The 24898-nt window shown below is 41.2% G+C and overlaps 1 protein-coding gene across 5 annotated transcripts in view; it reads left to right on the plus strand.

The window, feature by feature from the left end:
* The window catches only part of Pcyt1b (phosphate cytidylyltransferase 1, choline, beta), a 100210-nt gene that overhangs the window by 62849 nt on the left and 12463 nt on the right, over positions 1 to 24898 (plus strand). For 4 of the 5 annotated variants that reach the window (XM_028881681.2, XM_037199448.1, XM_028881678.2 and 1 more), the window contains 4 exons: positions 10268 to 10419; positions 12772 to 12850; positions 18474 to 18616; positions 21564 to 21752. In XM_028881681.2, coding sequence (XP_028737514.1) covers positions 10268 to 10419; positions 12772 to 12850; positions 18474 to 18616; positions 21564 to 21752 — 563 coding nt within the window. Of the gene's footprint in view, positions 1 to 10267; positions 10420 to 12771; positions 12851 to 18473; positions 18617 to 21563; positions 21753 to 21964; positions 23716 to 24898 lie in introns of those variants that run through there. The other variant, XM_037199449.1, reaches the window with a different exon arrangement.

Here is a 24898-nt window from a genome sequence, read left to right on the forward strand (position 1 = left end):
TTAGTTAGATAAAATGTTTGTTTCTGAACCACTTAAATGCCTCCAGTGGCATCTAAAAACTTTGAAATGTGCCATTATACATTTACAGGATACAAAAAACTTTTAATTTTTTGAATACTTTATAAATTTCCCCTTTTCTCCTCAAATTTGTTCTTGCCTATAATTTTCCTAGTGTTTATAAATCTTTTAGTTGCCTCTGTCATAATCTCTAAAAGAGAAATATGTGTGTAAATCAGAACACAGCCAAGCACCACACCATGCTTTTTGATAAGTCATTATTAAACAAAGGTAAATTCGATCAGCAATTTCTCTCTTAATAAAATGAAAAGGATATTCTTATTTATGGATGTACCTGTGAGTGAATATAACTTATTGCTAGATTGAGGCAAAGTATAACAATAATTTTGTTTATGTTTCCATTGCTGTAGTAAGTACTGAAATATTTGATCACACAAATGTATAGATGGGAATGGAAGGAGTTAGTTAAAGTGATACCACTCAATTCCTTGTATTCTTTCTGAACTATTTGCCCTAACTCACAAAAACAATGTATTATTAGCGTCGCTAAAGTCGTCTTATTTGTTTGTCAGGTAGCAGTTTGATAAGATCTCTTGCAAAGAATGGATTGAAAATGGTCTGACCTGCAAAGAGATTTCTTACAAGCTTTTTAGAGTCATTTGTTCTTTCCCTTTCTGGGAAATTATAACAAAAGGTTTTATCAAGACTTATCAAATGGCTCTTAATTATCACCCTTGCTTCTTGAAAGCAACTTATTCAAGCAGATACATGCAAAATGAGAGGGGAAATGGAAGTATTGGTAATTGCGTTATACCATTGCCAATCCAACAATTTCTGAAAAAAAAAATGTTTTTGGCATTTACTTTTAAAACATTTTTTTAAACAAAGTGTTAGGGCTAGGATTTTAGCTTACTGAATTTGCAGAATATACCTTCTAATCTAATTGGCAAAATGAGTCCTGTAGATGGATTTTTCTTTGGGCTGCCAGCTCACAAATGACACAGAGATTTATAATTAATTAATTCTGAAAGCTTGGCCTTAGCTTAGGCTTTCCCTCAACTAGCGCTTAAAATTTAATTAACCCATATTTTGTAATCTACATTTTGCCTGTGGCTTGGTTATCTTTGATCTGTATATATCTGACTTCTTTAGTGCCTCATTGGTGTCTTTCTGCCTGTTTTCTTCCCAGAGTCCTCTCTGTCCCCACAAGTCCTGCCTAACCTCTTCCTGCCTAGCTATTGGCCATTCTGCTATTTATTAAACCAATCACAGCAATATATTCACAGAGTATACAAATATCCCACAACAGAATCCTTATTGTCAGATTTACTAAAACCTGGAAACCAGCATAATGGATTTTATCAACTATATCCATACATTCCAGGAAACTTTATGAAAAATACTGAGAAATGATCATAAAACATACTATATAAAATAGAATCATTCAAGATTAAAATAATAAAGATGCAACAAATATCATAAACAAGACAATGAGCCAGCATCCTTAATTTGTTACAATGTGATACAATTCACAGATAAGATTAGAGGGTATTTATAAGAAGAGAAATAAGGATTTTCTTATTTAAGAATTATTTTCCTATTTTTAATAATGTGTACATGTATGTGTGGAGGGTGCATTCTGCGCATATGAGTGTGGGCACCTGTGGAAGCCAAAGGTGTTGCATGTCCCTAGAGCTGAAGTTGCAGGTGGTTGTAAGCCAGGATGTAAGCCACTTGATGAGGGTGCTGGGAACGAAGCTCAGGTCCTCTACAAGGGCAGTACTTGGTCTTCCATCCTGCCCCCCACCCTGCCCCCACCCTTTTGAGACAGAGTCTCACATGAGAAAAAAAATTTGGGGGTTTTGTTTTTTTGAGACAGGTTTTCTCTGTGTAGCCCTGGCTGTCCTGGAACTCACTCTGTAGACCAGGCTGACCTCGAACTCAGAGATCCACATGCTTCTACTTCCCAAGTGCTGGGATTAAAGATGTGCACCACTACCACCCAGCAAGAAATATGTGTTTTAAAGGCATGTTATTCTGAGGTAGGTGTTGTGCGCACACCTTTAATCCCAGCACTCCAGAGACAGAGGCAGGTGGATCTCTGAATCTGAGGCCAACTTGGTCTACAGAGTGAGTTCTAGGACAACCAGAGATTCACAGAGAAACCTTATCTCAAATAAATAAACAAATAAATAAAACAAAATAAAAGGCATGTTATTCGTTCTTTGAATACTCTGTGTGTGTGTGTGTGAGTGTGTGTGTGTGTGAGTGTGTGTGTGTGTGTGTGTGTGTGTGTGTGTGTGTGTGATTGTAATGTTTGGCTTTCGGGAATAATTCCATAAAATCAAATGTAAATATCAGAAATAACTCAATTATCTTTATTAGGTACCATGATCAAAAGTTTCCTATGTATTTAAAGAGATAAAGAGGCATATTACTAAAAATAAATTGTAGGTAACTTTAAATTTTATCATGAAGAGGTAGAAAACAAACTTTTTAGAAGGTGAAATTAGATAAGGTCTGTAAATGAAATATTTTATGATGGGAAATTATACAGTAGCTTTTATCTTCCTTTAAAGTAATGCATGTAAAATATAATGTAATGCATATAAAAATAATGTAAATGTTTTACCCAGGCCTTTATTCCAGTGTATCTTAAAAATTTTATAATTCTGGAAAATATTCCAGATACATTTTTGAGATGTAGCAGTAGCAGCCTATACAGCTTTGCCTTATTAAAGTGATTTTGAAGTGAATAGCTGGAAAAAATGCTTACTCTTAACTACAAGAGAAAAGCCATTTTTAGGATTCAATATGAGTGTTGAGAATAGCTAGAAAAATGCTTACCCTTAACTACATGAAAGAGCTATTTTTCACATTCAATATTTCTTTCCAGTGCTCCTTTTGCTTTGAATTCCTGGACCTTGGCCCTCAAGATCCATGTGTTCTTTGATAATACACGAGAGAAGCAGAAGCAAAATTGTTAGGCCAAAATTTGCATCATTCTCCATTCTACTCTGCTGGGTTCCTAACACCAGCTTTCACCTGTAACAAAAGTGTGTGTATGGGGAGGGGAAGACAAGCAGGCACTAGAGCAGTGATTCTCAACCTGTGGGTTGCAACCCCTTTGAGAGTCGAAGGACCCTTTCACAGGGATCGCATATCAGATATCCTGCATATCAGATATTTACATTGCAATCCATAAGAGGAGCAAAATTACAGTTATGAAGTAGCAACGAACATAATGTTATGGCTGGAGGTCAGTACAACATGAGGAGCTGTCTCAAAGGGTCGCAGCATTAGAAAGGTTGAGAACACTGCTCTACAGGTCCCTGGTGCGCTACATGATCTTTAAAGTTTGTGCTTAAAGTGTTACCCTGACCCTTCGCAGTGCTCCATAGTGAGGTTTGCATGGTGCTCCTTTCTGAAACTGTGATGAGGGCAGTTTCAGATATAAAGACTTCCTCTGGCATATTAATTTTAAGAAATTTTACTGCTAGAAGTTGAGGTTCTGGACATTGGTTCCTTTAAAGCTCCCTGTTCTCAAGTACCCAGCCACCTCTGCATTCCCTTGAGGCTATGTGTACCCAGTACAAGGAGACCTTTGTCTTAGATTATCTTTTCAGAGTGTCACAAACCTTAATTTAATAGCACACAGCTCTAGCCTAATGAAAGTTAGGACACATTTAAAGAAAAGCTATTCTGTCTTGTTGGTTGAATGGGTGACTCTCGAGCTTATGTGTAAACACATAAAAATGCATGTGGTGAACTAAAAGGGTGTGTCATACTAATTACATCTACAGGTAGATTTGTTGTAGGAAGTCCTCTGAGTGATGCTAAGCTAAGGTTTCATTCACAAAGCCACTGTTGTTTGTCCAAGTACATGGAAAGGTTCTTGGTGGAAGTCTTTGGTGTTCAGCAGAATTCATTCATTTATTTATTTATTTATTTATTTATTTATTTATTTATTTATTTATTGTGTGTGTGTGTGTGTGTATGTAGGCATGTGTGTGCCATGGCACATGTGTGGAGGTCAGAGGATCACTTGTAGGAGATGGTTCTCTCCTTCTAACATACATAGGTCTCAGGAATCAAACTCAGGTTGTCAGGCTTGGCTGCAAGTGCTTTTACCTGCTGAGTCATCTCACTGGCCTCCAGAAAGAATTCATTGAAGGATCAGAAACTCGAAGTACTGTGGATTACTTTTCAACTTTAGTAACAGACACTTCCATATTTCCATTATGATTACAATACTTGCATGTGTGATTTTTAAGCATACAACCAGTAATTATTTGAATTTTTTCCTGTACAATCATACCATGTTGGCAGCATTTTAATGAACTGAGAACAGCCACTTACAAAGTACTGTTTTATCCATTTTAATATTAAGGTGCAGCTTAATAAATTAAAAATTTGCAACAGAGAAGATTTTTTTAAAGCCTAAACATTTTTTCTTTTACCTATTTTTATTTTATGTGCATCGGAGTTTTGCTTGCATGTGTATCTGTAAGGGTGTCAAATCCCCTGGAGCTGGAGTTACAGACAATTGTGAACTTCCATGTGGGTGCTGGGAATTGAACCTGGGTCTTCTGGAAGAGCAGCTAGTGCTCTTAACCACAGAGCCATCTCTCCAGCTCTAAGCCTAAACATTTTTTTTTTTTGTTTTTGTTTTTCGAGACAGGGTTTCTCTGTGTAGCTTTGCACCTTTCCTGGAGTTCACTTGGTAGCCCAGGCTGGCCTCAAACTCACAGAGATCCGCCTGGCTCTGCCTCCCGAGTGCTGGGATTAAAGGCATGCGCCACCAATGCCCGGCTTAAACATTTTTTTAAGGGGAAAGTCTCACCAAACACCTATCTCTACCTCAAACAAAGGGGACAAAATGAAATAATAAACATGATACTATTACTCCTATATGGTAACTTTGAGTACAGTAGATGTAAATATTACTTGACAAACTTGGGTTTATGCTTTGTTGTATTTTTATTAATTAAAATTATGTATTCCTATACAGCTGAGGGTATAGGTCTATGGTAGACCACTTGTCTAGTATACAGAAGGCTCCAGATTTGATCCCCCTTGTAACATGAAAATATAAACAACAGTGAAAATAGTTCTTTAAAAATCCATATTCTGGGCTGGAGAGATGGCTCAGCCGTTAAAGGCTAGGCTCACAACCAAAAAACCATATTCTTCTAAGATTCCATGTTGTATGGTAGATGAGAAATTCAAACTCAGTCCTTATTGCTTCATTCTGCAGTCAAAGTGTCTGAAATGTCTGTAAAAACAGGACAGGGGGTTCCTACTCCTCACATTCTCCATTACCCTCCTTGTCCAGCACCGTGTAATTACTAGCAGAGAGTGAATTCATTGTTCCTTTCTCAGCTGAGGGACTTGACGTCTGCACCCAGATGTCAATACCAATTGCTAGAGACATTCATCTCTCATCTCCCTTTGGCCTCTAGCCCTCCTTCTTGTGGTTTCCATAGACAATTGGCCCTTTGACCATTGCTTGAAGGAATCTTCTCTTTTGTTATCTTCTCTCTCTCTCTCTCTTTTTTTTAAAATATTATGTTGTTTATTTATTATGTATGCAGTGTTCCATCTGCATGTATCCCTGCAGGCCAGAAGAGGGCACCAGATCTCATTACAGATGGTTGTGAACCACCATGTGGTTGCTGGGAATTGAACTCAGGACCTCTGGAAGAACAGTCAGTGCTCTTAACCTCTGAGCCATCTCTCCAGCCCATTATCTTCTCTCTTATACAAGTCCTCCAAGGAGCTCTAGCCAGGAAGCAACCTGTTGACCAGCATCTTGAACATTAGCACTTGTACAAGGAGTTAGTAACAAGAACCCCAGACAAGCAATTGGAGTTAGGGTAAGGGAGAGACAGCACAAAGCCCAAAGGAATATTTCCACCAATGGTCCTACATTATTGCTATTATCAATACATGGCTAATATTTTAAAGCATTACTCTTCGTTCTGTGGATCATCAAATTGAATTCTCAAAATGTCACCCTATTTCAAAGACCAGACAATTAGAACAACTTTCCCGGTAAAAGAGGAGCAGAGCTGGGATTAGAATCTGAGTCTCTGGGGGTCCAAAAGGCAAGCCCTGTGCTATTTTTCTCTCCTGCAGCGTGCTTCACTTTGAGCACAGTGAGCACCAGGATGGGTTAGCTGCAGCACCAGCCCCCAGAGAGTACAAAGAACTCATCCGTGGGATACCACTGCTTGGAGTTCTCCATCTGGTTGTCAGAGTGCATTTGCCAAGATTCAAGAACAACAATGCTGCTATGGGCGTAATTAATGTTTAGACAACACAGGTCAGCATGCTCAGCTGCTTCTTGAGGTCACTCCTGAGTATGAAAGGAGCCGTGTGTTGCCGTAAACAGGATGTTTGTTTTCTTTGCGGTCTATCAGGAGGCCATTATCTTGGTCATGTAAAAGTCATATGAAACTGCTCAGGTGCAGATTCGAAAAGGGGGAGGGGGGGTTATGGGCCAGACCTAGTTTTGTGCTCTCTGAAATATAAAACTGACAGAGCTGAAATCCATTTCTACTTAATATGATTCCTGATGTGGTATCTTAATAAAGTTCTAATAGAACATCTAAAAACTCCTAGATCTGTTTTGAAATAGAATAGTGTAGCCCATAAATGGTTCCTATTTATGGAATCAAAAGCTGGAACAATCAGTGAATTAATGCCTAGTCATTATGGCCCTACTACCTGCCCCCTCCCACATTCTCTCCTGCTTCTGACCATGATGGATGATTTAGAGACAAGCAGATCTCTTTACTCAAGTTATTCATATTATGCCTCAGGGGACTTGCAAATGTTATAAGCATCAGAATCACCCATGAAGCTTGTCAAAGACAGAGCTGTGTGTGGACCTCATCAGAGACCCACTAAATCAAAACCTCAAGGAGCAGAGAACACACACATGAGAGAGAGAGGGGGGGGGGAGAGGGAGGAGGGGGAGGGAGGGGGAGGGAGAGGGGAGAGAGAATTTTAAAAATATTCATTAGATTTATTTCACCATCTAAAAAAGTGCTACCTCTAGATTATGCTGGCCAGATAAAGAACATTCCATGACACATGCAGCTATGGCAATATACTACAACAGACTTAGCCATTATAGCCTGGTTTTCACTCCAGTTGAAATTTAGCAGTGGTCAGGGTGGCTCGTTTACACTAAAAACATTGCCAACAGGTAAATTGTTTTCCCCATCTGATTGAAAGGGCTACAAATCCCAGACATGGACAAAGGAGGCGATGTAGTCACATAGGTAACGCCTCCCCGACTGCTTCTACTTACTTCCTCCACTGCACACTCAGCTAATACAGTTTTCTAGACTGCACCATGGTTTGATGGTGGCCTACTGTAAGTGACTGAAACACAGTGGTTCTGGTAAGCTGACCTTGACTCCTGTGTGATCGTAAAAATAGAGAGAAATGGCTATGGGAGCCAAAGGATCATTGTGACTTAATGGGAAATAAATAAGTGATCACAAACACGTTTTCTTTTTTTCTTTTGAGACAGGGTCTCACTATGTAGCCCTAGCTGGACTAGAACTCACTATGTAGACCAGGCTGGCCTGGAACTCAGAGAGATCCCCCTGCTTCTGCCTCCAGAGTGCTGGGCCTAAAGGTGTGTGCCACCATGTCTGACTCAGACATCTTTCTATTTCATAAGCTCCTTGGATGATTCAGCCATGCAGTTGATGTTTTGATAATTTAAACTGCTACAACAGAAAGCATCTCAGGAAGTACTTATAGAAGATATCAATATACTAGAGCTATATAGGTGTTTTTTTGTGTGTGTGTGTGTACCTACAGATTCATTAGTCGCATGTGCATATGTGTTGTCAAAGTGTACCTGCTGATAAACATTTATTGATTTAAAATAACAATCAACATTTATTGAGCATTGTTATGCATCAGACACAATTAATTCACTCAACAGTCTTTGTTAAGAATCTACTATGGTCAGGTACTATTCATCAGAAAATGAAGCAGCCACATTAGTCATGGTGGTGCACACCTATAATTCCGAAACTTGGAAGACTGAGGCAAGAGGATCTCAACTGAAAGGTCAGCCTGGGCTATACGTTGAGTCCCCACCTCAAAAAATAGTCTATACAGTTACATGCACTGCACAATGCTTGATAATGATAAGAAACAACTGTCTTATTGGCTTAAGTATTTACTATACCATACGTTTTTGTGTTTGAAACAGGGTTTTGTTATGTATCCCAGGCTGGCCTCAAATTCATGATCCTCCTGGTCCTGGGATTATAGGTATGTACCACCAAACCCCTGTTATGCTCTGCTTTCTATTGTTAATTTAGAGTATACCTACTGGTTTAAATAGCTTACTGTAAAACATTATTCAGTCTTACATGGGCAGCATCCCTGTGCATCTTGTATTTACTGTCTTTTGGTTGCATCAAAAGGCAACATCTAGTTATTGACCTGTATCATCTAAGTTTGTATAAATACATGCTGTAGTGTTTGCACAGTCATGAAATCAACTAGCAGTGCACTTCTCAGAACTTGCCCTTGTTATTAAGTGACACGTGACTATTATTGACATAATAATTGTGTATATTTATTAGATACAATTTGGTGCTTTGCTCTATATATACATGATAGAAATCAAGGTAATTATGTAGTAGTTATACCCATATGATAACACATCCATCATCTTACAGTTGTGAGAGTGTTTAGAATCTGTTTTAGAAATTTTTTTTTTTTTTTTTTTTTTTTTTTTTGGTTTTTCGAGACAGGGTTTCTCTGTGTAGCTTTGCACCTTTCCTGGGACTCACTTGGTAGCCCAGGCTGGCCTCGAACTCGCAGAGATCCACCTGGCTCTGCCTCCCAAGTGCTGGGATTAAAGGCGTGCGCCACCACCGCCCGGCCCTGTTTTAGAAATTTTAAAGTAGACCAGGCTTTATCATTAATTGGTCACCCTGCAATACACTAGATCACTAAAATGTTCCTCCAGTCTCACTGAAACTTTGTATCCTTTAATTGAGAGCACCAAGGCCAAAGGAATGTTTCCATAAACAATAACTTGGATATTAAATGTGTGAAGGAGCTATAAAGGCAAGTTTTCTGGATGCTGAGCATGGCAGTTGGCTACACTTACTCTGTGGCCAGATTTGGTTCAGGGAATTGAACATGATTTAGTTCCAGAAAAGAGAGGATAGTTTTGTCTGTAAACACTACCTTCTACCCTTAAGATCAGAGAGTTTACAGTGTGTACATAATACTTCAAAGGGGGAAAAAAATCTCATTGCAAGAAGCAATGAGGGCATCTCTGACCAGTTTCAGCAAGATGCTCAATAGGACCCGGGTAAATAAACACTGTACTTGTAGTGGCCTTTCTTCCTGGCACACAGGAAACACTAGGAAATCCACCTTAGCCAACCAAAATGTAGGCGAGTAAGTATGATTTTTGCTTAGTTCATTTTAAAACACTTTTAAGTAAATCTTCAAAAAATGAAAACCTTTCTGAGGCTGAAGGTAAAGGAAATTACTTTTCCCATTTAAGGGCTTTAGAACCTGAGATCTGGAAAGGACAGGAAGTTATGGGAAGGTTGAACTCTGTTCGATAAGATCTTCTGATATATAACTCTCACCTCTTCGTGGTGTAGCCTAATGTGTAGTGACTGGATCTCTATCCAGGGAATAGATCTCTCTCTCCCCCTCTCCCTCCCTCCGTGTGTGTGTGTGCGCGCGCGCGCGCGCGTGCGCGCGCACGCGCGCGAGTGCACATGCTTCTTAACTGGGTTACTAAGTACAATAATTTTGTGAAAGAATTAGAATTGAAATTTATTGGTCTGACCTTGTACAGTGTAGGCCCCTCAGCTTATCTTCTCTCTTTCTGTTGTCTCTTCATCTGGTTTCATCTGGCCATTTCATTTCTGAATAGTAACATTCACCAAAGGGTGAGCCACGAGGATGAAGAGATAGAAAAGTCACATTAGATAGTGTGCAGAATAATTTTGATAAAAGCCTCAGAAGAGAATGCTGCTATAATAATTAACAGTAAAATGAAACTCTTAATTCCTAGTGGATTTAGGTTTGCTTTCCTCTCACAATCCTTTGTTCCTGTGAAAAAGAAAAAAAATGAGTTCCATGATGCCAAGTAACTAGTGAAAGCACACTCCTTTTGTTTTGCCCAAGAAACCAGGTATACCACAGGGTGGGTGGCAACAGTATTTAATACCTTTGCCCATTTCAGTTTGCAGCGATGACCTTACTCACAAATTCAAAGGTTTTACTGTGATGAATGAGGCAGAGAGATATGAAGCTCTCAGACACTGCCGCTATGTGGACGAAGTCATCAGAGATGCCCCATGGACTCTCACACCAGAGTTCCTGGAAAAACACAAGGTACTTCTCTTTCTGTCACCTTCTCTCTGTAACAGGATTAGGAACTCTGGCTCTATAGCCGAGATTGCAGGAAACCTAGAGACTCTCCCAGTTTCTAGAAAGGGAAGCTTTAGGGACTGACATGTGGCATCACTTGATGTAACACCTCTCTTTTGTCCCAAACTAAGGACTGCCTTCTTCTCCTTGCCTTGAGTGCAGGTATTAGAGCTGGGCTAGCCAGGTCCAAATGCTGCCTCCCTCCTCCTCTAACTAGAGAACCATGAGCAAGACTCTTAACCACACTGGACTCAGTTACTTCATCTATAGAACTGGATGAGACTGCTGTCTTCCTTGCATGGCCATTTTAAGGAGCTAATGAAAGAATCTGAGCAAAACACTTGGAAAACTGGCTGGCCTGTGGCAGGAGCTCCAAGGATGCCATTGTGCCAGCATCCTTGTTGGTGCTCACAGACTCACAGGCATCCTTAGGCATGGAACAAATGAACACACATCCCATCTGGGTGGTCAGAGGTGAAGCTTTAAGGAAAGAACTTTATAGCTGTGATTTTGTGATTCTGAGATTCCTACTGACATAAGATTTTTATTAGTTGAAAACATGAGACATTCTTTTGATCTGCATCAAATTATGTTCTTTGTATCTCCCTACCAGCCCCACACTAGGAGCTATTCTTTCCTTTTATAAGCAGCACAAAAAAATAAGATTAAGCTGTTCTAAGAATTTTCTTTTCTATTTTTAAATTCGCAATGCAGAAGAGAATAGAGAACACTGATAAATGTGCATGGGTAATAGCAGAGGAGACAATTTCCTGGTGAGAATTAAAAGAAAAGAGAAAAAACTACAATATGATTTACTAGCAGTAATCATACTTTTTTTACTTAGCATATATTGTATATAGTCAACATATGACAGGCATTTTAGAGGATACTAATAATGACCATGATAAATGCCATTTATTTTTTACCATATGCCCAGGACTGTGCAAAGGACTTTGTTATTATATAAAGTGGGTTCAGTATCATGGCTACCCTGAGTTGTTATTATTATTCATTGAAGAGGGGGAACTAAGCTTGAGTACTGAGGATAGAATTAGTAACAACCACAATAATAACACATGTATTGAATACTTACCATGTATAAGCTTCTATTTTTAAGCACTGTTACATATCATTTAATATAGAAATTCTTCCTTGAATTTACACCTCAAAGGGCATTGTCTGGAGACATTTTGGTTGTCGTTTCTAGGGGGTGCCACTGACATCTAGTAGGTGGAGGTATGAGATGCTGCTCAGTATCTTCCAATGCACAGGACACCTATACATGTATACCCCCAAATTATCTAGCCCCTACTGTCACTGCTATTGAGGTTGAGAAATCCTGATTAAATTCCTCCTTTCAGTTTATGAGTTTTATAACTTGTAAGTGGTAGGTAGGAATGATACCCTGGCAAATTAAACTATTAATCTAAACTGCCTCTCGTGGTGGATAAAGGCTCACTGTAAACAACTTTAAAAGCTGTGCATAGAATGTTTACCTGGTGTAGTAGGAAACAGAGGTGAAGATTAGCAGGCATGAAGACCAAAGAAAAATTGTTCGAGAAAGCATATTAGTTACTTGTCTCATTGTTGCCACAAAATACCTTACCAAAGCAGGGAGGGAGGAGGGAGGAGGGAGGGAGGGAGGGAGGGAGGGAGGGAGGGAGGGAGGGAAGGAAGGAAGGAAGGAAGGAAGGAAGGAAGGAAGGAAGGAAGGATTTATTTTGTAAATTCCAGGGGATACATTTCATCATGACAATGGATGTGTGGGAGCAGAAGCAAGAAGCAGCTGGTCACACTACATCCAGAGTCAGGAAGCCGAGAGCCATGAAAGCTTATGCCCAGGTCAATTTCTCCTTTTTATTTGGCCCAGGAGCCAAGCCCATAGAATGGTGCCACCCACATTCAGGGTGCATCTCCCCACTCAGTTAACCTAAGAATCCCCCACAGACATGCTCAGAGATGTTTCCATGGTGAGTCTAAATCTCATCGAGTTGACAGTAAAGATTAACCATCCCAGGAGGACAGCCCACATGACCACGGGATGGCTTGGAGAGGAGGTCCAGATGGAAGTTGGTGTCATGACTCAGATGACAGGGACTGCTTCTGTGGTGCTGATCTGGAGGGGTTCTTGAAAGCTGTCACCACTGTTCTGATGAAGATGGTTAATGGCTTGTTATGTCCAGAGGACAGCGTTCTATAACTGCTTTATTTTAAAAGGCACTGGGGTGGAGAGGGAAGGAGTCATTAGCTTCTTTCAAATCTATAAACCTGCCCCTCCACGCCAGTGGTAATGTCCTCTTTGTCTTTCTTCAACAGATTGACTTTGTGGCTCATGATGACATTCCATATTCCTCTGCTGGTTCTGATGATGTTTATAAGCATATAAAGGAAGCAGGTGAGGCATTTTCCTGTCCACCACAGCATACAGCCAAGCATAACGATAGCTGTTCTAGCTCTACACCATGTATATATGGAGTGTTGGAATATCCACTATCACCAAAATAGCCAGGTTTGAACCATCCATCCATCCTCTTTGCAAGGACACCCTTAGACTCAGGAGACCTTGGTAAGACCTAGGGGCCTGACACTTTTCAGTCCCAACCTTGCTTGTAAGGAGTTCAAAGAAAAGAAATCTTACACGTTTCCAACTTGGAAAGGTGCAGAGAAGCTGAGAAACACTGTGCAGAGGGGAATGAGAAAAAACCTGGTTGGTGCATGAGTTACATCATGATGGGTCATGCCATGGGGGATAAATACCTTCTTACGGTCTGAGCTGCAAGCCAACTATTCCTTCCCTAAGAACAGCATCAGAGAATAGAGCAGGGATTTAGATCAGCTAAGAGACCCCAAGGTTAACTGAATTGCTGCTCAAGAATTCATTAGCTACCTCGGTCATTTGGTAGTAGTTTCCTTCCTGGGTGAGTGGTCTCTAGTAAAGGAGGAATAACAAAATTACTCCCAAGGTAGTGATTTTATTTATTTATTTATTTATTTATTTATTTATTTATTTATTTATTTTATTTTATTTTATTTTATTTTGGTTTTTCAAGACAGGGTTTCTCTGTGTAGCTTTGCGCCTTTCCTGGAACTCATTTAGTAGCCCAAGCTGGCCTCGAACTCACAGAGATCTGCCTGGCTCTGCCTCCCGAGAGCTGGATTAAAGGCGTGTGCCACCACCGCCCGGCCTCCAAGGTAGTGATTTTAAAAGGCTGATTTTGTTCATGACTTTTGTGGGCCAGGGTCTTAACAGGGGTCTTGGCTGAGTGCTTCTTCTTCTTCTTCTTCTTCTTCTTCTTCTTCTTCTTCTTCTTCTTCTTCTTCTTCTTCTTCTTCTTCTCTCTCTCTCTCTCTCTCTCTCTCTCTCTCTCTCTCTCTCTCTCTCTCTCTCTCTCTCTCTCATAACGGCAGACTCTTACTCTGTAGCTCTGGCTGGCCTAGAAACTACTATGCACATTTGGCTGGCCTAGAACTCCCAGAGATGGTCTTCTCTTGCTTCCCAAGACCTGGGACTAAAGACATATGCCACCATGCCTAGTGTGTGTGTGTGTGTGTGTGTGTGTGTGTGTGTGTGTGTTAGTGTGGTAATGGGAATTAAACCTAGAGCTTCCCATATGCTAGGCAATCCCTTGACCATAGGCTGAGAGCTTTTTGCTTGAATCTTTCAAATAGTTATAGCTAGATGCTGATAGGAGCTGCAGTCATCCAACTGTAAGCCAGGAGCTCAGCTGCGCTTGTCCCTAGAGCACCAATACATTGTCTCCATGTTGCCTGGGCTTTTCACAGCATGAAGGCTGGGAGCAACTATCTACAGAGCAAGCAAATTTAATAGATTCCATAAGGCTTCCCGTGGCCTAGCCTTGGAAGTCACACACCATCATATATAACCTTTTTAGTATATGCAAGTCACTGAGGCTAACCCAAATTCAAGGGCAAGGGAGTGTGGGCCTCTTTTAAGAGTTATTTTTCTGTATGCTTTTTTTCTATATGTGTGTGTATCTCTTTCTAAAACATTTGCTTTTTAAATTTATCCCTTGACAATTTCATACATGTATACAATGTATCTTGACCATGGCCAATCCAAATACTTTCCATAGCCTTCCAAGCCCCCCCCCAATATCTCCATCTTCTACCTTCATGTCCTCATCTTTTTAAAAAATATAATCCACTGAGTCCAATTAGTGCTGCCCATGAGGCCATGCAATGGAACACGGGCAACTTACCAATGTGACCCTTCACCACAGATCACTTTCTAAAGTGAAGAGTTAGGTGGCATTTTGTTTCCTTAGAAGTGTAGACCCAAGACTAAGGGTATGTGACTTTGTTTGCACAGAGATCCTTCCTTATGGTCCATGAATCTGCTCCACCAACTCCTCACTAGGAGGAAGAATTACTATAAAGATCTAGTTGGAATATACATAAAGAAGGCCATAGAGTGGCCACTGTGTAAGAGAGAGTCTCAGAAATTATCTGAGCACCCACATGCAGATTTTATGCTCTATGGTTTATTTGGAAAGTCAAAAATCACTTTAAATGAAGCCAGAGATATCATGAGTATAATTTAAGCAGTACAACATTGGGCTCTGTTTGTCAGAACTGAGTGTCAAAATTCTCTAGCAAAGCTGGATGGAAAGATGGAGCTGAGATAAAATAGACTGTAAGGTCCACATTACTCATTATCATTCTGATAGTGCCTACTACTGTTGAAAGTTGCTTTATTAACATGTGCTTTGCTGCTTCTTAAAATAGCTCCATAACCAAATGCTGCAATTCTGAAAAGCATGATAAAAAAGGTTCTCTGATCATGCTCATTACTGAATATTTTTAGCAGAGCAATAATTAGGATTTGGAGGAAGCTGGGTGCCTCATTATGTCAGCAGAGGGCTTGGCTTCTTTCAGAGACCTACCTCTCAAGCAGCCAAAGCAAACCCCCAGCTCCAACTCCGCTTTCAGTTACTCAGCCACAGAAACCCAAGTCTCTGACTTCAGACAGGGCGAGCTCATGTGCCCTGTGTCTAAGTGACTCACTAAAATCAATTAGTAGCTAATGAACCTTCATGTTTCATCAATCCTGAAGGAAGATAGGATGGGTTTTTCACCAGAAAGTCCTCAACTGTTCCAGTTAAGGTGAGGATGTTGTCCTAGACCTGCTGGCTTGGGGCCACACAGGGACCTACCACCTACCAAAGCCCTGCTCCCATACTTGGTCTAGTTGGTGTTCTCTTTGCATCCATGTGGTTATATGTTTGCATTTTCTACTTTCCATTTCAGTTTTATGTGTTTGGTTTCACCCTTCTAGAAGATGATCATAGAAGTTTCAGACCTAGTGGCCAACCCCAACTCTGTCCTCTGAGCCATGGGCCAGAGTCACATGTTCTGTCTCAAAGATCAGCAGTGCCATCCTGCTGCTGACACGGCAAATGTGCAGATGACATGTTTTTAAAGGTCCCAAAGGGATACCTTGGGACAGCAAGACAGAAACATTCAGAGAGAATTGGATTTGGAAGGATGCCCAGCATCAGTATTAAATCTTGTCGTTTATTCAGCAAGTATTCTGATAGTGCCTGCCTGTCACCTGGTGCGAGACTATAGAAGAAAACAAGAAGGGTGTGGTCCTGTCCCTCATGAAGATTGTAGGCAAGAAAGACGGTTGCTAATGGAAGTGTTCCATCGAACACCTTGCAGAATTTGAAGGAAAAGAGCAGTGGGACTGACAGACGGGACGACCTGCTTTGGGAGTTGACACTTAATTTCCTTGACACTGAACCCCAGAGAGAGACTGTGACAGACAGAGAGGAGGAGAGCTGATAGTTTTAGGACACCAAAGAAGCTCAGTGTGGCTAAGTACTGGCCCAACTTCATAGAGTATGTCTTAGGGTTTCTGTTGCTGTGAAGAGATGCTATGACCATGGCAACTCTTAAAAAGGAAAACATTTAATTGGGGTGACTTACAGTTTCAGAGGTTTAGTCCATTATCATCATGGTGGGACATGGTGGCATGCAGGCAGACATGGTGCTGGAGAAGGAACTACCTTTTGCTTTGCAGGCAACAGGAAGTGAACTGTGTTCCACTCTAAGCATAGGTTGAGCAAAGGAGACCTCAAAGCCCACACATAGACCACACTTCCTAATAGTGCCACTCCCTGGGGGCCAATTACATTCAAACTAGCACAGACTATAGCAAAACAATCCCAGACAGTACAGCAGCCAGAGGCTGGGAGATGAGACTATGACAAGAAGGAAGCGCAGGAAGGGGACCGTGTAAGCTGTGGCATAAAGCCTAGTTAAAGGCACACACACACACACACACACACACACACACACACACACACACACACACACAGTGACGTGGCTAAAGACTGATTTTGAGGCTCTTGATGTAATCTTTGAACAAGGTGGTTTGGCTTTGGCTAAAGATGGAGAAAAGTGGTTAAATTAGGGAAGCATTTGAGGATCAGGTTTGTTACCATACATTGATTGGCTATGGACAGTGGGGAAGAAAAGCCAGATGAGCCCAGGTCACCTTGTCTAGCTAACTTCTCAGTTGAGGGAAACGAAGGTCAAGTAGCTTGCCTTCAGAGGTTGAAGTGACTTGCTGGAACCCGAGAACACAGTACCCTTGTCCGCAGGCTTGACTGTGCTGCTGATACAGGGCAGATCTAAATGATTGGAATGATACGGACTAGTTCTCAATTGCCAACACATGATTTTGGTTGCCAACAGAATTTTGAGCATGAATTCAGTTCTTACTGTGTTGGCATCTGTGACTCCTTTATAGCCTGTGTTGCTGGCAATGCCAATATGTCTTTGCCCTTAAGGACATCTAATAGAACCATTAGAACTTGGCATCCCTGTGCTTGTTTAGTTACACTCTTTCCCACATATTCCAGATGAAAGGGTCTCAGAGTGGTGATAAAATCATCTAGCACATCACACACATATCCTTAGATAGAGGCAATAAAGACTCCCTTTTTTTCCTGTGGGGATAATGTGATGCAGACTTCTGGAGGGTAGAAGATTTGCTGTGCTCTGACTCATTCATTGACTCAGTTGTTATTCATTCACTTTGCATTTATTGAGCACCTTCCATGTATACTGATCTGGGCACTGGCAATTCAAAGACAATTAAGGCATAACTGCATTCAAAATGTCCATTTCTGGTTTTTTGGTTGTTTTTTTTTTTTGAGACAGGGTTGCTTTGGAGCCTGTCCTGGAACTCACTCTGTAGACCAGGCTGGCCTCGAACTCACAGAGATATGCTGGCTCTAGCTACCAAGTGCTGGGATTAAAGGCATGTGCCACCACCACCCGGCAAATTCTTTTTTTAAAAAAAAGATTGATTGATTGATTATGTATACAGTGTTCTGCCTGCATGTATGCCTGCAGGCCAGAAGAAGGCACCAGATTTCATTATGGATGGTTGTGAGCCACCATGTGGTTGCTGGGAATTGAACTCAGGACCTCTAGAAGAGCAGCCAATGCTCTTAACTGCTGAGCCATCTCTCCAGTCCCCCTGTTTTGTTTTGTTTTTATGAAACAAAGAATTAAATAAAAAAACACACAAACAGATGTCCATTTCTGTACAGAGACAGGTATTAGACATATAGTTTTGTTAACTGAAGATAGCTTTATGTCCAAAATGCTGTGGGTTCTCATGTTAATTTCAGGAAAGACTTCACAGAGGTACAACCTTGAAGGTGGACCATTGAGGGTGAGGAAGAACTCTGTGGATGATGAGGGTGAGAAATGGGTGTCCAGGATAGAAAGGAAGAGCTGAGAATGAGCAAATGTCAGGAGCCAGGTGAATGGATGGTGTCTCCTGGACCAAGCCTGGAATGACTATGCAGTGTTATGGTAAAGGAAATATGTGGTACTGAGGCTGGAAAAACCAGCTGGGACCAGAAAAGAAGGCCTCCATGGCTACCCAGAAGCTCCAATTTTATCCATTAAAAAAGGATCTTTAAAGGAAAGAGGCTGACTGAAGTAATCTTACCTTTATCTTTTTATTCTTACTTGGACAGGCATGTTTGTACCAACGCAAAGAACAGAAGGCATCTCAACATCAGACATCATCACCAGAATTGTCCGTGACTACGATGTGTATGCCCGGCGCAATCTTCAGAGAGGATACACAGCCAAGGAACTCAACGTCAGCTTTATAAATGTAAGTGTGCCTCCTCATGCACCATGAGGGCCACCATATTATACTGTCAGGACTGTCGTTTACCGTGTGCTGTGTAGTGCTCTTAATGCTTTTCATTATTGTCTCATTTAATCCACATTAAAAACTCAATGGTGTCTTTTAGTTTTGAGAGAGGGTCTCACTGTATTGCCCAGGCTGGCCCCCCAATCATGACCCTCCTGCTTCAGCTTCCCAAGTGCTATTTATACAGGCCTGCGTCAGCACACCTGGCTCAGTCATGATGTATATATTTACAGTTGAGGAAACCAGTCTACAAAGAGGTAACGTGAGTCAACCAAGGAGCATAGGCAGCTTCACGTTTTAAAATGGAGCTTCCCTGTTTCCCTCCCCTGCCCCCCAAGCCCCCTCTTTAATTTTCAGATGTGGCAAAGGGTTTCTGGAACATCTGCCCCTTGGGAAAGGCTAGTGTTGTCTTCTTCTCAAAGGAGAGGAAGGCGGGCGGAAGCAATGAGATGCTAAGCCCGGAGAAAATGCTTTCTTGTTTTAACGTTTTACAATTTTCATTTTATTAAGGCCTTACAGATGCTCATTAGAAACCTTAACAGCCGTTTTTTATTGTCCAGAGAAATTACAGCTGCTTAAATAAAGCCTGGAGCCTTTGGCTTCCTTTTCTATTTCTACCTTATTGTTCCCACAGAGCTGCTGTTAGTTTAATAATAGAGCACTGTTAAAACAATCTTTAAAACAAGCAAAACAAGCTGTTACAAGGCAAAGAGAGTAGCTGGATGGTTGGGGGTGATGTTAGTGAGTCTGGACAACTGAGGTTACTAGGCTTCCAAGGAGCCCATGGTTTTGATCCAAACAAATGCTCTCCATGCATACAGAATTCCAGCCCCCAAATAGATACTGTATTCTCAAAGGGTGATTGTCTGCAAAAGTAGGCATTTATAATTATGTGCAGCTCTAATTATCTAGCATCTTATACAACTGATCATTGGTACCTTCAAAATAGGAGGGGCTCATTAATTGTAAGTCAGTGATTATTCATTGTCCCGATAAAGCAGGGAGTGTTGGGATTCAGGCCCCTCTAACTTCATATAAGCCAGGCAACAAAATGGAAAATGCCGGGTTCGAGTGGCACCAGAACATGTGGCTGAAAAGAATTCAGCTAACGTGATGATTTGGTATCTTAGAGAGAATAAAGCCCTGGTTATTTCAATAAATTAAACTGTCTGTTCTTTTAAATTGAATTCAGTCAACCATCCAAGCATAGCAAGCCATTTCCAAAAGTTATTGCTCACTCTCTTTAAATGGTCTTTAGATAAGCCACTTAGCTCAGGGAACCGTGAGGACAGTGGGGGTGTGCTTACTGTCTTTCTATGACAACAAGCCTGGCTGCAGCTCCGAGAGGAAATTGAATGTGTTGGATGGGCGTGTAAATGAATCACAGAACCTCAGAAGTGGCAGAGACCTGATGAGGACCAGTCATCCAATCCATGTCCCTTGACTTTGAGATAAGGAAAACGGAGCCCAAGGAGTAGACAAGGCCAAGGGAGGGTGAGGGAGAGGTGGAGGTGGCAGTCCTCCTCCAAATCTCGTGACTCCCAGCCCAGTGCTCACTCTACTGTTATGTGCTGACACTGAGCATTAAACAAAATAGCCATTTCCAGTGTTGAACAAAATGTGGAAGAGCGTGATGTGAAGACAACAGCTAACACTTATGTAGAGCCGAGTGGATGCCCATCTAAGTGTCTTGCCTGTATTATCTCATTTAATACTTGTGGTAAACCTACTGGGGGCGTGTAATGACACTATCCAACTTACAGGTGAGAAAACAGAAGCCTAGGAGGTTAAACAACTCACCTCAGACCACACTGTAAAGGATAACAGACAGAGTACTTCCCTGTGGCACAAATGTATGATTATACAGTTCAGTAGCAACACACACGGCTCATATCCAACCCAACCCTGAGATTGCAATACAGTTTTGAAGGGTCTAAATTGGGGAATCTTGACCTAGTTTCATAATATTTGAGGTATTTTACAAAATTCTAAAGCACAAAATGAGCTTGATTTCCACATAGTAAAGAAAAAATTATCCTGACTCCTTAGAGACAATATATTGGGATTTCAAAAGTGAGGACCCTTTGTGTGACATTATTTTCATTGTTTAGATAACATCCTTACCAGGTAATGTAGATAAATGTCTGTGGTGCTTTATGCGAACAATGTAGCTAACGCAGATGGAACAAATGCCAGGCTTTGAGCCACACATTTGCATGCATGACCTTACCTGATTGACACAACAACCCTGTGAGGTAGAGATGATTATCACCCCTATTTTATTAATGAGAAAACTGAGGCTTAGAGGAGACTAGTGTTTTGCTCAACACAATATGGCTTCCTGGAACACAGGTAGACAACATCATTGTATAAAGTCTCTAAGCATGAAATCCAGAGATGCGATAAAAATAAAAGCTTTCAGCAGGCCTCATGAAAAATATGATAATGACAATTTTAGCATGAGACATAGGTCCTAAGCCCAGTTAGTGGACAACTTAATATAAACAGTACTGGTTTTAGCACTACCTCAGTAAAACAGAATTTTCAGGCAGACTCTGAGCAACCATTCTATATACACAACCCATTATTTTATCTAAATTCCGGAAGAATTGAGTAGGGGTATTTGCTCAATAAAAGGTGGTTCTGTATGTGTTGTATTCTGTCTCATACAATTTCAACTCATAGATGTTGAACAGATTGAACATAGCACAACATTTGTACCTCCCTTTATAAATCCCAAGAGACTGATGTACAAGACATGCGCGTTCCCAGCAGTCTAGCCCTTGGGAAGTAGTGACAGCTACTCTCCATCAGGAGCAAACTCAAGCTGATAGAAAATATAACCAATAGAGACGGACTGCTCTGCTGTCTTCTTGAACCAATCTATTCCGTCAATTTGACCCAGGAGAAGAAGTATCGTTTCCAGAACCAGGTGGACAAGATGAAAGAAAAGGTCAAGAATGTGGAGGAAAGATCAAAGGAATTTGTTAATAGAGTAGAAGAAAAGAGTCATGACCTAATTCAAAAGTGGGAAGAAAAATCAAGAGAATTCATTGGCAACTTCCTGGAATTGTTTGGGCCAGATGGTGCATGGGTAAGTAGTCATTTTAATTGGCATTGATATGGTGGGTATTTTCAGCTTATCTTCCTTTCATGGAGCTACTCAAGGATGTCCCTTATCCAGTGGCCTCTGCTTAGACATCATCTCATGTCACTGTAAGCCCATGTCTTTATTCAGGACAATTTATCCCTCAGTGTGGTACCAAATGGCACACAAAGTGGGGTCTTCTCTGTTTTTGTTTTCAGAACTTGGAAGCCATTCACTTACCTTTGAATGTCTGGTATTGAAGAAATTGGTCTTGTAGCTCATCCCAGTCTTCCAGTTAGAGGTGTTACAAAGCTTAGGGTTGATGGGAAAGTGAGTCAATGCAACATGGAGCTTGTGTTGGAAGTCAAGTCCAAGGGTTCTTGTATCAACTATAGGCACTTATGTTTGGAGGAGGTGTGTTTTAATTTTCCCAGAGAGATATGAATAAACGTCTACTCAACTGGATAAAGTATCAATGACAGACCAAAGTGATGACTCTGCTCAGTTCTAGTTTTGGTGAGACAACGAGTTGATTAGGATTAACGAGTATGAGCAAAGGGTTACTAACAGGTGTGTGAATGACTTCAACACATGTACATCAGCCAGAGTCCTAGCTCAGAATGGATAACAAATTTCCTGTAGCTGAATAGGTAGAGCTCCCTTTCCCTTGGTCTTCCATACTTTATAGATTCTAGTAGCCGTCAAGAGGACAGGGAGCTGGGGCAGAATTACAGTTGGCAAGGAGGTGCAGGAAGGAATGGCTGGAATCTTGGATGAGGGTCTAATGACCATCCGCATGCTCTCACTCTACATGTCAACAGTCTGGACCCTTGAAAGTTTCCTGGGGGTAGTCAACATCTGCTCTGATTAAGTAAGTAGTGGTTATTATGCTTCGGGCGCAATGCTCCACATTAGGAGATGTCAAAGAACGGGGCTGCCTCACCACTTTGTGTTGTCAGGAACTCTATCACTGGAGAGAAAGAGAAGCAGCACAATTTTGCCTCATAACTGTGTGGATAAAACCTTGATTTTCCATCCCCCCCCTCCCCGTGCATGAAGTTGTTGATATAGGTCTCAAAAGTCTTAAGGAAAAGTCTTAAGGGATGGAGACCATAATCCAAGAAAGGAAAGGCATATTTTTTCTCACCCAAGTTCTTTAGATAATTGTGATTTATAACTGTAAAAAAGGAAAAGAAGATTCTGGAAGCCACAATGGTATTGTGTGTGCCCTCTATGAATTAGATAACCAGTGCCATCAGCCAAGTTGATGAGGATTTTGTCAAAGAGCTATCTTTAAATTTACTTCCTTTTTAGAAAAAAAAATACTATGTTATATTTTCATATGTGTGCATGCATACATGTGTGGGATATGGATACCTGTGTGCAGAGGTCTGCAGACAATGTCAGGTGCCCTCCCTTATTCCTTCAAATCAGAGTTTCTCCCTGAACACAGCATTCCTGTTTTCCTGGTTAAGATGGAAGCCAGAAAGTCCCAGCAACCCTCATGTCTCAGCAAAGACGAGCGCTTGCTGCAGAATCCTGAGGAGCTGGGTTCAGAGCCCAGTCCCTGTGTAACAAGCCAGACATCCTGTACACAGCTGTGAGCCCACATCTGAGTGTGGGGAGATGAGACCAGTTGCTGGGGCTTTCTAGCCCCAAGCCAACTTCCTTTTTTAAAACACAAAGAAATGATTCCATTTGCTCTCTTTAATCTTAAATAGCCAAGATATCCTATTATGATATGAGGAGTCTCTCAGGAAATCCACGTCTACATAATTATTTTATTGATGGGTTGTCACTCGTGTCTTTGCTCACTTGAGCTCATTCGTTATAGAATTATGTAAAAGTAAACCACTCGATTAGTATAGAAGAAGAACGATGTTCTGAGAGTTGGAAGAGAGGCTTCAAGTCTAGTGGCCTCTACCGTGTTATAAGAAGGTGTTATGCCAGGCGGTGGTGGTGCACACCTTTGATCCCAGCACTCGGGAGGCAGAGGCAGGCGGATCTCTGTGAGTTCGAGGCCAGCCTGGTCTACAGAGCAAGTTCCAGAACAGCCAGGGCTACACAGAAACACCCTGTCTTGAAGAAAAAAAAAAGGTGTTATAAGCCACCTATATTCTATGTGTAGGCTGAGTTTGAAAGGGAAGGGCTAATTGAGCCATTAAGACCTCCCAGTGAGGACTGGCAAGAGAGCAGAAACCACGCACCGGCTCCTTCTCCCTTTTTGGTTCATTTTCAGTTCAGATGATTGAATTCATGGCCCATTTAGTAACGTTCTCGTCTATGCATGGTACCACGGAAGAACACGGACAAAGTGAACCCCCTGTTCTCCGCTCATTAGTGGATAAATTCTGAACTCGCCCTTTTGACCCCGTGGAGGCCTTACTACTTGGCTTTTTTCCACAATTTTCCGACTCGGAAGAAACAGTGAGTGGTTTTTAATGAAGCCATATAGCAGCTCATTCGCTTACTGTGCTTCGGAAAAGTAACTCTGCCAGAAGCCTTCAGACTGTAACTCGCTGGGCGGATGCTTTCTCCACCTGGGGTGAGCAAAGGCAGGGAAAGGTGGATATCATTTCATAGGAACTTCATACCCCCAGTCTTTTCAGGCTCCCAGCAAAGGCTAAAAGGTAGCTGGAATTGTTCTTAGGAAGTCTGGTGACAGCGAGCGGAGGTGATTTTTAAGAAATGTAACCCAGCTTAGAGACTAGAGGTTTTTCTTTTAAAAACTTGCTATTAGTGTCAAAACTGTTATTACATTAATTTACTGTATCAGCCAGACTTAGACATTACTTTTTTTTCTGTTGACATTAAAAGTACAGGAATAGTTACAAGGATGTTAAACGCCAAGATAAGTAATTTGCTTTTCATGAATATGCTATTATTATAATAATTCTTTATTTGTGGATTTGTGACTGGAACTCATTTCTTAAAACAGGGGATCTGCATTACCTGCAAGTACAGTACTGGTACAAATAATCCAGACTTAGAAAGGCACAAAATAGAAAGATTTAAGGTCCAAAATTTGGTGCAGCAGAATTGGTATGCAGCTTTGCATGTAGTTTACAGTGGGTACTCCAAACAAACATTTCTTCATTGAGTGAGTGCATGAAGGAATGGATTCTGAGGAGTATCTATTCACAGACCTTCCT

The sequence above is a fragment of the Peromyscus leucopus genome, chromosome X (genome assembly GCF_004664715.2).
Source record: "Peromyscus leucopus breed LL Stock chromosome X, UCI_PerLeu_2.1, whole genome shotgun sequence".
Lineage (NCBI taxonomy): Eukaryota > Metazoa > Chordata > Mammalia > Rodentia > Cricetidae > Peromyscus > Peromyscus leucopus.